Source organism: Medicago sativa, chromosome 6 (assembly GCF_051527215.1).
Source record: "Medicago sativa cultivar Bolivia chromosome 6, Bolivia_mono, whole genome shotgun sequence".
In the NCBI taxonomy this organism is placed as follows: Eukaryota; Viridiplantae; Streptophyta; class Magnoliopsida; order Fabales; family Fabaceae; genus Medicago; species Medicago sativa.
In genome coordinates, this window is record NC_140754.1 from 38319238 (window position 1) to 38332217 (window position 12980).

Genomic DNA, 12980 nt, shown 5'->3' on the forward strand with positions numbered 1-12980 from the left:
CTCGTACTGTTGCTGCTGTATTTGTGAAGGAAGTAGTGCGATTGCATGGAGTTCCTGACTCTATTCTGAGTGATCGTGATCCCTTATTTGTGAGTATTTTTTGGAAAAAACTTTTTAAGCTGTTGGGAACTGTTTTGAAAATGTCTTCGGCCTATCATCCTCAAACGGATGGACAAACAGAGGTTATTAATCGTTGCTTGGAGGCTTATCTCCGTTGTTTTGTTTCGGACCAACCCAAATCTTGGTCACATTGGGTTCCTTGGGCTGAGTTATGGTATAACACTACCTTTCATATCTCTACTGGCTTCACTCCTTTTGAGGTAGTTTACGGAAGGAAACCTCCGGTATTGGTGCATTTCTTGGAGGGAGAGACTAGGGTTGAGGCAGTGGCATAAGAATTAAGGGACAAAGATGAAGCTCTACGTCAACTTAAACACAATCTCCATCGAGCTCAAGAACAAATGAAGTTATATGCAGACAAGAAGAGAAGGGATGTGCATTTTGATGTAGGTGATTGGGTTTTCCTTAAGCTGAGACCTCATCGACAACAATCAGTGGTGAAGAGAATTCACCAAAAGTTAGCTCCAAGGTTTTTTGGCCCTTATCAGATTGTTCAAAAAATAGGAGATGTAGCTTACAAGTTGCAGTTACCGGAGTCCTCTAAAATTCATCCTATCTTCCATGTCTCTCAGCTGAAGAAGGCTATAGGAGACTATCATCCTACAGAGGAACTGCCCATCAGCTTGGATGCTGACAAGAGTGAAGTACAACCTGAGAAGCTCTTGTCTTGGAGGGATAAATTTGAAGAAGGACATCACAAGAAAGAATGGTTGGTTAAGTGGAAAGGTCTTGATGCTAGTGACGCTACTTGGGATGATGAATTACTGCTGAAGAGTCAATTTCCAGACCTTAGCCTTGAGGACAAGGCTATTTTTGAAGGAGGGGATGATGATAGGACAGTAGGTGGACCAAATCCTAATGAAGAGGAGGTCTTAGTGACCGTGAATGATGAGAGGCCCAAGATTTGGAGGGTGTATGAGAGAAAGAGGAAGGGAGAGAGTAAGAAGATATTCTCTAAATAAATCTTAGTAAAGATATTATATTAGAAATATATAATAAGTATATTATTCAAATAAAACTTAGTAAAGATATTATTTGATAATATGTCCTTGGTAGTATTCTATATAAGTCAATATGTAGAGGGAGTTCTAGGCAAGCAATCAGATTATTTGTTAGTACCCTTTTAGGGCCGGCAGCAAGAGACTTTGCTGAGGAGCTTTGCTCTGGAACTTGTAATCCTTTTCCTTATTCCATCTACTTAATAATATTCACCACTATTCTCTAGTTTCTATTGATTTCTTCTGTGTTATTGGCTCTGCTCTATCAATTGGTCCGACCTACCGTTGTTGATGCCACCCAAAATGACTGATCGTGTCGACGCGGTGGAAGAACGTTTGGGGCGCTTGGAATTGAGTTTTGATTCATTCTGTGAGACACTACTCACAGAGATTCGTAACGAGATTCGCAACACAGTGCAGAAGGAGACACCACAGTCAAGCCCAACAACCGGTTCTTCGTCCCTTGATGAATTTCGTCTCTCTGCAAAGAAGGTAGAACTGCCTTCCTTTAATGGTGATGATCCAGTTGCATGGATCACTCGTGCTGAGACCTATTTTGAAGTTCAACGCATTTCTGAGGATGTTCGCATTCCACTCACCAAGTTGAGTATGGAAGGTCCAACAATTCATTGGTTTAATTTATGGATGGATTCTACGGAATCTTTGACATGGGAAGATTTGAAGGATGCTATGATGATGCGATTTGGTGCAGGGCGTTTGGATAATCCCTTTGAAGAACTTAAGGAGCTCAAACAAACGAGTTCGGTGGAGGAATACGTTGCTGAGTTTGAATTGTATTCATCGCAGTGCGGCCGTTTGCCGGAGCAGCAATTTCTAGGTTATTTTGTGGGAGGTTTGCGTCACGACAATCGTTCTCGTGTTCGTACCTTCAAACCACGGAATTGATACATAGCTAAGCAGCTAGCACGTGATGTGGAGGCTGAATTCGCTGTTTTGACTCAGTCGGGTCAAGCATACGGGTCACGCTACAAACCGAGCCAATCCCAAAATTGGCCTCGTCCTAACAAGCCGTTTTGGGCCCAACGCGATGGGGATTCCATTACCCCTGCCAACCCGACTCGTTCTGGATCTACTGCGACATCAGGTACCAGTCGCTTCCAACCGGGAGGAAAGCCTTCGCAACCCCCTTCCTCTGCTGTGAGTTCAACCGGGAGTACCAACGACGACCTTCGCAAGGATAATCATAGCCGTGGAGTGAGGCATATTCCCTTTTCTGAGGTACAAGATCGGCGTTCAAAGGGGCTGTGTTTCCGTTGCAATGAAAGGTGGAATTCTCTTCATCAATGTGCGACGAAACAACTCCGATTGATCATACTTGCGGATGACGAAGGTGTTAATGAAGACGGAGAGGTTGTGGTGCTCGAAGCTATTAATGATGAAGAAAGGGAGATTGAAGATCTGGAATGTAAGGTGATTGGATTGTTCGCGCTAACCGATACTAGTGACGTGGGTGTTCGAACGATGAAGCTGGAGGGTTTTGTGCAAGGTGCTTCTGTTCTGGTCCTTATAGACAGTGGGGCAACTCATAATTTCATTTCTCCCACCGTTGTCGAAGCCTTGGGTTTGCCCATTACTAACACCAAACCAATGGGGGTCCGTTTAGGTGATGGTCATCGTATCATGACTTTCGGAAAATGTGAAGGTGTGAAACTGGAAATGGGAAATGTTCACGTCACCGTGGAAGCTTATGTTTTGGGGCTGGGGGTGTTGGTCTAGTCCTCGGTGTAGTGTGGTTGGAAACTTTAGGGAAGGTGACAATGGATTGGAAGGAGATGTCGATGGTTTTTAATCATTGTGGTCAAAACGTCCAACTGAAGGGGCAGCATAACACCGCTACAACAGTCACCCTACAGAGTTTTGTGGCGAAAAAAATGTGACTTATAGAGGGTTGTTGTTGTTCTACATCAGTGGATGTTGGTGGAAAGGAGTCCCGTCCACCAAAACAGAACAAAGAACTGCAGCAGCTACTATCTCGCCATTCAGCAGTATTCAAAGAGATAAAAGGTCTTCCTCCAATCAGGAGTAATGCCCATGTCATTGTGTTGCAACACGGTACAGGTCCAGTAAGTGCCGACCTTATCGATACCCTCATTATCAGAAAGATGAGATAGAAAAACAAATAAAGAGTCTTATGCAACAAGGGGTAATCCGCAACAGTACTAGTGCTTTCTCTAGTCCTGTGATATTGGTAAAAAAGAAAGACAATTCCTGGCGGATGTGTGTTGACTATAGATCACTTAACAAGGTGACAGTGCAAGACAAGTATCCTATACCGGTGGTGGATGAGCTGTATGGTGCAGGGTATTTTTCTAAGTTGGATCTCAAATCTGGGTACCACCAGATTCAGATGAAGAGGAAGACATTCATAAGACAGCGTTTCGTACTCATGAGGGCCACTATGAGTACTTGCTTATGCCATTTGGCCTCACCAATGCTCCAGCAACCTTCCAATCAGAGATGAATGAAATTTTTAAGCCGTTTCTGCGCAAATTTGTCTTAGTATTTTTTGACGACATCTTGGTGTACAGTATGGATTGGACTACTCATTTGGAACACCTTGAAGCTGTCTTGCAGGTGCTGCAACAACATTGTTTTGTGGCAAATCAACATAAATGTGCTTTTGGTCAGAGACAGGTGGAGTATTTGGGTCATGTGATTTCAAAACAAGGAGTGGAAGTCGACCCTAATAAAGTGAGTAGCGTTATTAATTGGCCTTTACCCAAAAATGTCAAAGGCGTGCGTGGATTCTTAGGATTAACTGGTTATTATAGAACGTTCATCGCTAATTATGGCAAAATTGCCAAACCCCTCACGGAGCTGACGAAGAAAGATGGTTTTGTGTGGAATGTAGCAGCTGCGGGTGCGTTTGAGCAACTCAAGGTTGCTGTCACTTCTGCACCTGTTTTGGCTTTGCCGAATTTTGAAGTTCCCTTTGAGATTGAGTGTGATGCCTCTGGTAAGGGAGTGGGGGCTGTTTTAATGCAGTTAAAGCACCCTATAGCCTATTTTAGCAAGGCCTTTTCAGGTTCTAAACTAAATAAATCTGCCTATGATAAGGAGCTCATGGCATTGGTGCTTGCAATCCAACATTGGAGACATTATTTGTTGGGAAGGAAATTTATAGTGTATTCAGATCAAAAGAGCTTGAGACACTTGATCAACCAACAGATCACTACGGTCACTCAACAAGAATGGATTGCAAAATTATTGGGGTTTGACGTTGAAGTGGTGTATAAGGTGGGGGTGGAAAATAAGGTGGCGGATGCTTTGTCCCGTCAACATGAAGACTTGGAACTGAAAACTGTGATATCTTATCCCATTTGGCAGCAAGGAAAAGACTTACAGGCTCAAGTTATGCAAGATCCAGCCTTGAAAGGGATCATTGCAGCATTAAAAATTGATCCTACCTCCAAACCAGGGTACGAATTGAAAGGAGGGATCTTATTTTACAATGGCAGATTGGTGATACCTGCAGGATCTCCCATTATTGACACTCTCTTGAGTGATTTCCATTCTTCTCCAACTGGAGGGCATTCCGGTTATCTTCGTACATATCGACGAATGACAGGGACACTTTATTGGCATGGAATGATGAAAAGGGTGCAAGAGTTTGTGAAAATGTGTGATACTTCTCAGAGAAACAAATATGCCGCAACTACTCCTAATGGATTACTTCAACCTCTTCCCGTTCCTGAAGTAGTATGGCGCGAAATCTCCATGGATTTTATTGTGGGCTTACCTAAGAGTAATGGGTATGAAGCAATCGTAGTGGTGGTGGATCGACTTTCTAAGTATAGCCATTTTATTACATTGAAGCATCTTTTTACTGCTCGTACTGTTGCTGCTGTATTTGTGAAGGAAGTAGTGCGATTGCATGGAGTTCCTGACTCTATTCTGAGTGATCGTGATCCCTTATTTGTGAGTATTTTTTGGAAAAAACTTTTTAAGCTGTTGGGAACTGTTTTGAAAATGTCTTCGGCCTATCATCCTCAAACGGATGGACAAACAGAGGTTATTAATCGTTGCTTGGAGGCTTATCTCCGTTGTTTTGTTTCGGACCAACCCAAATCTTGGTCACATTGGGTTCCTTGGGCTGAGTTATGGTATAACACTACCTTTCATATCTCTACTGGCTTCACTCCTTTTGAGGTAGTTTACGGTAGGAAACCTCCGGTATTGGTGCATTTCTTGGAGGGAGAGACTAGGGTTGAGGCAGTGGCATAAGAATTAAGGGACAAAGATGAAGCTCTACGTCAACTTAAACACAATCTCCATCGAGCTCAAGAACAAATGAAGTTATATGCAGACAAGAAGAGAAGGGATGTGCATTTTGATGTAGGTGATTGGGTTTTCCTTAAGCTGAGACCTCATCGACAACAATCAGTGGTGAAGAGAATTCACCAAAAGTTAGCTCCAAGGTTTTTTGGCCCTTATCAGATTGTTCAAAAAATAGGAGATGTAGCTTACAAGTTGCAGTTACCGGAGTCCTCTAAAATTCATCCTATCTTCCATGTCTCTCAGCTGAAGAAGGCTATAGGAGACTATCATCCTACAGAGGAACTGCCCATCAGCTTGGATGCTGACAAGAGTGAAGTGCAACCTGAGAAGCTCTTGTCTTGGAGGGATAAATTTGAAGAAGGACATCACAAGAAAGAATGGTTGGTTAAGTGGAAAGGTCTTGATGCTAGTGACGCTACTTGGGAGGATGAATTACTGCTGAAGAGTCAATTTCCAGACCTTAGCCTTGAGGACAAGGCTATTTTTGAAGGAGGGGATGATGATAGGACAGTAGGTGGACCAAATCCTAATGAAGAGGAGGTCTTAGTGACCGTGAATGATGAGAGGCCCAAGATTTGGAGGGTGTATGAGAGAAAGAGGAAGGGAGAGAGTAAGAAGATATTCTCTAAATAAATCTTAGTAAAGATATTATATTAGAATTATATTAGAAATATATAATAAGTATATTATTCAAATAAAACTTAGTAAAGATATTATTTGATGATATGTCCTTGGTAGTATTCTATATAAGTCAATATGTAGAGGGAGTTCTAGGCAAGCAATCAGATTATTTGTTAGTACCCTTTTAGGGCCGGTAGCAAGAGACTTTGCTGAGGAGCTTTGCTCTGGAACTTGTAATCCTTTTCCTTATTCCATCTACTTAATAATATTCACCACTATTCTCTAGTTTCTATTGATTTCTTCTGTGTTATTGGCTCTGCTCTATCAATTGGTCCGACCTACCGTTGTTGATGCCACCCAAAATGACTGATCGTGTCGACGCGGTGGAAGAACGTTTGGGGCGCTTGGAATTGAGTTTTGATTCATTCTGTGAGACACTACTCACAGAGATTCGTAACGAGATTCGCAACACAGTGCAGAAGGAGACACCACAGTCAAGCCCAACAACCGGTTCTTCGTCCCTTGATGAATTTCGTCTCTCTGCAAAGAAGGTAGAACTGCCTTCCTTTAATGGTGATGATCCAGTTGCATGGATCACTCGTGCTGAGACCTATTTTGAAGTTCAACGCATTTCTGAGGATGTTCGCATTCCACTCACCAAGTTGAGTATGGAAGGTCCAACAATTCATTGGTTTTATTTATGGATGGATTCTACGGAATCTTTGACATGGGAAGATTTGAAGGATGCTATGATGATGCGATTTGGTGCAGGGCGTTTGGATAATCCCTTTGAAGAACTTAAGGAGCTCAAACAAACGAGTTCGGTGGAGGAATACGTTGCTGAGTTTGAATTGTATTCATCGCAGTGCGGCCGTTTGCCGGAGCAGCAATTTCTAGGTTATTTTGTGGGAGGTTTGCGTCACGACAATCGTTCTCGTGTTCGTACCTTCAAACCACGGAATTGATACATAGCTAAGCAGCTAGCACGTGATGTGGAGGCTGAATTCGCTGTTTTGACTCAGTCGGGTCAAGCATACGGGTCACGCTACAAACCGAGCCAATCCCAAAATTGGCCTCGTCCTAACAAGCCGTTTTGGGCCCAACGCGATGGGGATTCCATTACCCCTGCCAACCCGACTCGTTCTGGATCTACTGCGACATCAGGTACCAGTCGCTTCCAACCGGGAGGAAAGCCTTCGCAACCCCCTTCCTCTGCTGTGAGTTCAACCGGGAGTACCAACGACGACCTTCGCAAGGATAATCATAGCCGTGGAGTGAGGCATATTCCCTTTTCTGAGGTACAAGATCGGCGTTCAAAGGGGCTGTGTTTCCGTTGCAATGAAAGGTGGAATTCTCTTCATCAATGTGCGACGAAACAACTCCGATTGATCATACTTGCGGATGACGAAGGTGTTAATGAAGACGGAGAGGTTGTGGTGCTTGAAGCTATTAATGATGAAGAAAGGGAGATTGAAGATCTGGAATGTAAGGTGATTGGATTGTTCGCGCTAACCGATACTAGTGACGTGGGTGTTCGAACGATGAAGCTGGAGGGTTTTGTGCAAGGTGCTTCTGTTCTGGTCCTTATAGACAGCGGGGCAACTCATAATTTCATTTCTCCCACCGTTGTCGAAGCCTTGGGTTTGCCCATTACTAACACCAAACCAATGGGGGTCCGTTTAGGTGATGGTCATCGTATCATGACTTTCGGAAAATGTGAAGGTGTGAAACTGGAAATGGGAAATGTTCACGTCACCGTGGAAGCTTATGTTTTGGGGCTGGGGGTGTTGGTCTAGTCCTCGGTGTAGTGTGGTTGGAAACTTTAGGGAAGGTGACAATGGATTGGAAGGAGATGTCGATGGTTTTTAATCATTGTGGTCAAAACATCCAACTGAAGGGGCAGCATAACACCGCTACAACAGTCACCCTATAGAGTTTTGTGGCGAAAAAATGTGACTTATAGAGGGTTGTTGTTGTTCTACATCAGTGGATGTTGGTGGATAGGAGTCTCGTCCACCAAAACAGAACAAAGAACTGCAGCAGCTACTATCTCGCTATTCAGCAGTATTCAAAGAGATAAAAGGTCTTCCTCCAATCAGGAGTAATGCTCATGCCATTGTGTTGCAACACGGTGCAGGTCTAGTAAGTGCCGACCTTATCGATACCCTCATTATCAGAAAGATGAGATAGAAAAACAAATAAAGAGTCTTATGCAACAAGGGGTAATCTGCAACAGTACTAGTGCTTTCTCTAGTCCTGTGATATTGGTAAAAAAGAAAGACAATTCCTGGCGGATGTGTGTTGACTATAGATCACTTAACAAGGTGACAGTGCAAGACAAGTATCCTATTCCGGTGGTGGATGAGCTATTGGATGAGCTGTATGGTGCAGGGTATTTTTCTAAGTTGGATCTCAAATCTGGGTACCACCAGATTCGGATGAAAGAGGAAGACATTCATAAGACAGCGTTTCGTACTCATGAGGGCCATTATGAGTACTTGGTTATGCCATTTGGCCTCACCAATGCTCCAGCAACCTTCCAATCAGAGATGAATGAAATTTTTAAGCCGTTTCTGCGCAAATTTGTCTTAGTATTTTTTGACGACATCTTGGTGTACAGTATGGATTGGACTACTCATTTGGAACACCTTGAAGCTGTCTTGCAGGTGCTGCAACAACATTGTTTTGTGGCAAATCAACAGAAATGTGCTTTTGGTCAGAGACAGGTGGAGTATTTGGGTCATGTGATTTCAAAACAAGGAGTGGAAGTCGACCCTAATAAAGTGAGTAGCGTTATTAATTGGCCTTTACCCAAAAATGTCAAAGGAGTGCGTGGATTCTTAGGATTAACTGGTTATTATAGAAAGTTCATCGCTAATTATGGCAAAATTGCCAAACCCCTCACGGAGCTGACGAAGAAAGATGGTTTTGTGTGGAATGTAGCAGTTGCGGGTGCGTTTGAGCAACTCAAGGTTGCTGTCACTTCTGCACCTGTTTTGGCTTTGCCGAATTTTGAAGTTCCCTTTGAGATTGAGTGTGATGCCTCTGGTAAGGGAGTGGGGGCTGTTTTAATGCAGTTAAAGCACCCTATAGCCTATTTTAGCAAGGCCTTTTCAGGTTCTAAACTAAATAAATCTGCCTATGATAAGGAGCTCATGGCATTGGTGCTTGCAATCCAACATTGGAGACATTATTTGTTGGGAAGGAAATTTATAGTGTATTCAGATCAAAAGAGCTTGAGACACTTGATCAACCAACGGATCACTACGGTCACTCAACAAGAATGGATTGCAAAATTATTGGGGTTTGACTTTGAAGTGGTGTATAAGGTGGGGATGGAAAATAAGGTGGCGGATGCTTTGTCCCGTCAACATGAAGACTTGGAACTGAAAACCGTGATATCTTATCCCATTTGGCAGCAAGGAAAAGACTTACAGGCTGAAGTTATGCAAGATCCAGCCTTGAAAGGGATCATTGCAGCATTAAAAATCGATCCTACCACCAAACCAGGGTACGAATTGAAAGGAGGGATCTTATTTTACAAAGGCAGATTGGTGATACCTGCAGGATCTCCCATTATTGACATTGTCTTGAGTGATTTCCATTCTTCTCCAACTGGAGGGCATTTCGGTTATCTTCGTACATATCGACGAATGGCAGGGACACTTTATTGGCATGGAATGATGAAAAGGGTGCAAAAGTTTGTGAAAATGTGTGATACTTGTCAGAGAAACAAATATGCCGCAACTACTCCTAATGGATTACTTCAACCTCTTCCCGTTCCTGAAGTAGTATGGCGCGAAATCTCGATGGATTTTATTGTGGGCTTACCTAAGAGTAATGGGTATGAAGCAATCTTAGTGGTGGTGGATCGACTTTCTAAGTATAGCCATTTTATTACATTGAAGCATCCTTTCACTGCTCGTACTGTTGCTGCTGTATTTGTGAAGGAAGTAGTGCGATTGCACGGAGTTCCTGACTCTATTCTGAGTGATCATGATCCCTTATTTGTGAGTATTTTTTGGAAAGAAGTTTTTAAGCTGTTGGGAACTGTTTTGAAAATGTCTTCGGCCTATCATCCTCAAACGGATGGACAAACAGAGGTTATTAATCGTTGCTTGGAGGCTTATCTCTGTTGTTTTGTTTCGGACTAACCCAAATCTTGGTCACATTGGGTTCCTTGGGCTGAGTTATGGTATAACACTACCTTTCATATCTCTACTGGCTTCACTCCTTTTGAGGTAGTTTACAGAAGGAAACCTCCGGTATTGGTGCATTTCTTGGAGGGAGAGACTAGGGTTGAGGCAGTGGCACAAGAATTGAGGGATAGAGATGAAGCTCTACGTCAACTTAAACACAATCTCCATCGAGCTCAAGAACAAATGAAGTTATATGCAGACAAGAAGAGAAGGGATGTGCATTTTGATGTAGGTGATTGGGTTTTCCTTAAGCTGAGACCTCATCGACAACAATCAAGGGTGAAGAGAATTCACCAAAAGTTAGCTCCAAGGTTTTTTGGCCCTTATCAGATTGTTCAAAAAATAGGAGATGTAGCTTACAAGTTGCAGTTACCGGAGTCCTCTAAAATTCATCCTATCTTCCATGTCTCTCAGCTGAAGAAGGCTATAGGAGACTATCATCCTACAGAGGAACTGCCCATCAACTTGGATGCTGATAAGAGTGAAGTGCAACCTGAGAAGCTCTTGTCTTGGAGGGATAAATTTGAAGAAGGACATCACAAGAAAGAATGGTTGGTTAAGTGGAAAGGTCTTGATGCTAGTGACGCTACTTGGGAGGATGAATTACTGCTGAAGAGTCAATTTCCAGACCTTAGCCTTGAGGACAAGGCTATTTTTGAAGGAGGGGATGATGATAGGACAGTAGGTGGACCAAATCCTAATGAAGTGGAGGTCTTAGTGACCGTGAATGATGAGAGGCCCAAGATTTGGAGGGTGTATGAGAGAAAGAGGAAGGGAGAGAGTAAGAAGATATTCTCTAAATAAATCTTAGTAAAGATATTATATTAGAATTATATTAGAAATATATAATAAGTATATTATTCAAATAAATCTTAGTAAAGATATTATTTGATAATATGTCCTTGGTAGTATTCTATATAAGTCAATATGTAGAGGGAGTTCTAGGCAAGCAATCAGATTATTTGTTAGTACCCTTTTAGGGCCGGCAGCAAGAGACTTTGCTGAGGAGCTTTGCTCTGGAACTTGTAACCCTTTTCCTTATTCCATCTACTTAATAATATTCACCACTATTCTCTAGTTTCTATTGATTTCTTCTGTGTTATTGGCTCTGCTCTATCAGAGTATTTGGAAGAATCGAAACAATTTGGTATAGAATAATGGTGGCAAAAAACCTTTACATATCGGACAGCAAGCTTTTAACTTGTGGCAGCAGTGGTTTATTAGAGGTGGTGAAGATTGCATCCAATAGAGGTTTTGATCGAGTTGTGTTTGAAAGTGACTCTCAAATCCTAGTGAATGCTATTTACTTGAATGTCGTCCCAATTAAATTTTGAGGTCAAGTTTGTTAGGAGACAAGTGAATATAGCTGCTCATATCTTGCGAGGGCGGCCATTTATTGGCCTAGTCACAGTAGTTTTTGTTGGAGTAAGCCCTAATATCCAATCAATATTGATTGGGTTTGGCTTTGTATCATGATATTGATATAAATATATATTGTGAATATATATAATAATAAGACATTTCTTTATTGATTTTGTTATGTTTCAAAATAATAAAGTCCCTAGAATAGATAGTTCATGTAATGGAATATTAAGTGTGACTTAATCATGAGATTACATTACGTAAAGAACGCTATTCTTAAACATATCCATAGTCAAGCTTTAATATGAATTGGGATAATAATAAAGCATAAATACTATTATGTATGTAGACTGATGACCGCATCTCATGGGTCATTGATATTGAGATATTAAGTCTATACATAGGTATAAATATTAGGAGTAATATTTATACTGGATTGACCCACCGTGAGAATACTACATAGTATGTTATGAGAATGTCAAAAGATATTCTCACAATGATAATAATGTATATCGCTCTTAGACCTGAAACCACTATGATCCCTAGATGTGGACTCAAGTGCTTTGTTGCCATTCTAACGTTGTCTGTAAAAGGATAACCATAACATTGGTTGATGGGTACTTGATGAATCATGCTGAGGGACATGAGTGTCCTAGATGGGATTTGTCCCTCCTCATAAACAGGAGATATATCTTTAGGCCTCTTGATGAAATATGACTGTAAAATTGCATGGCCATGCCGAACTAAGTCAATATAAGATATTGGACTTATTCGTTATTCAGTATATTTCGGAATCAAGGAATATAAACATTGATCTATACAAGGGTGACAATATCTATGCCTTTGGATCAATAAAGATATCGAGACAAAGGAGTAAGTGTACACATGAGTATTATCATGGAAAGGTTTCGTCAGATCACTTGACACTCTTGTCACTTGGGTAGCAATGATGTGTTGCTAGATACCGCACACTAGAAGTTCTATAAATAGAACTCGCGTGCTGAAGTTTTTGGTTACACGTTTTGAAGCAACCCCTTTCTTCTCTGCACTTCCAATTCATTGGCTAGCACCGAGTTTTGGAGGAGCACTGTTCGTGTGGACTTGCTAGAGGCTTTGCTGCTTGCTGCTTGCTTGGCTGTGATCGAGATTCCAGTTTCCAGTTCCAGCTTTCAGATTCCACAGTTCAAGGTAACAATCAAATCACTGATTCATGTTTGAATTTCGTAATGATCCAAGGAATGAAAATCGAAAATTTTCCGCTGCTTCTACTCCATTCTTCTATTCGATTTTCCTTCAGTTTTGAGTTAATTCCTCCTTGTATCGAGAACATTTTGTTTAATGAAATGAATTAAATTTGTTTTGGTAAAAAAAAAAAAAAAAA

The 12980-nt window shown here is 41.8% G+C and overlaps 2 protein-coding genes across 2 annotated transcripts; both read left to right on the forward strand.

The window, feature by feature from the left end:
• Nucleotides 1-461: 461 nt before the first annotated feature.
• Nucleotides 462-1082, forward strand: LOC146914990 (uncharacterized). The gene has a single exon (XM_085721192.1). It carries the CDS (start codon nt 462-464, stop codon nt 1080-1082), a length of 621 nt encoding a protein of 206 aa, XP_085577318.1.
• Nucleotides 1083-5429: 4347 nt separating this feature from the next.
• Nucleotides 5430-6050, forward strand: LOC146914991 (uncharacterized). Its single transcript, XM_085721193.1, has one exon. The coding sequence runs from the start codon at nt 5430-5432 to the stop codon at nt 6048-6050; it is 621 nt and encodes a 206-aa protein (XP_085577319.1).
• The last annotated feature ends 6930 nt before the right edge of the window (nt 6051-12980 follow it).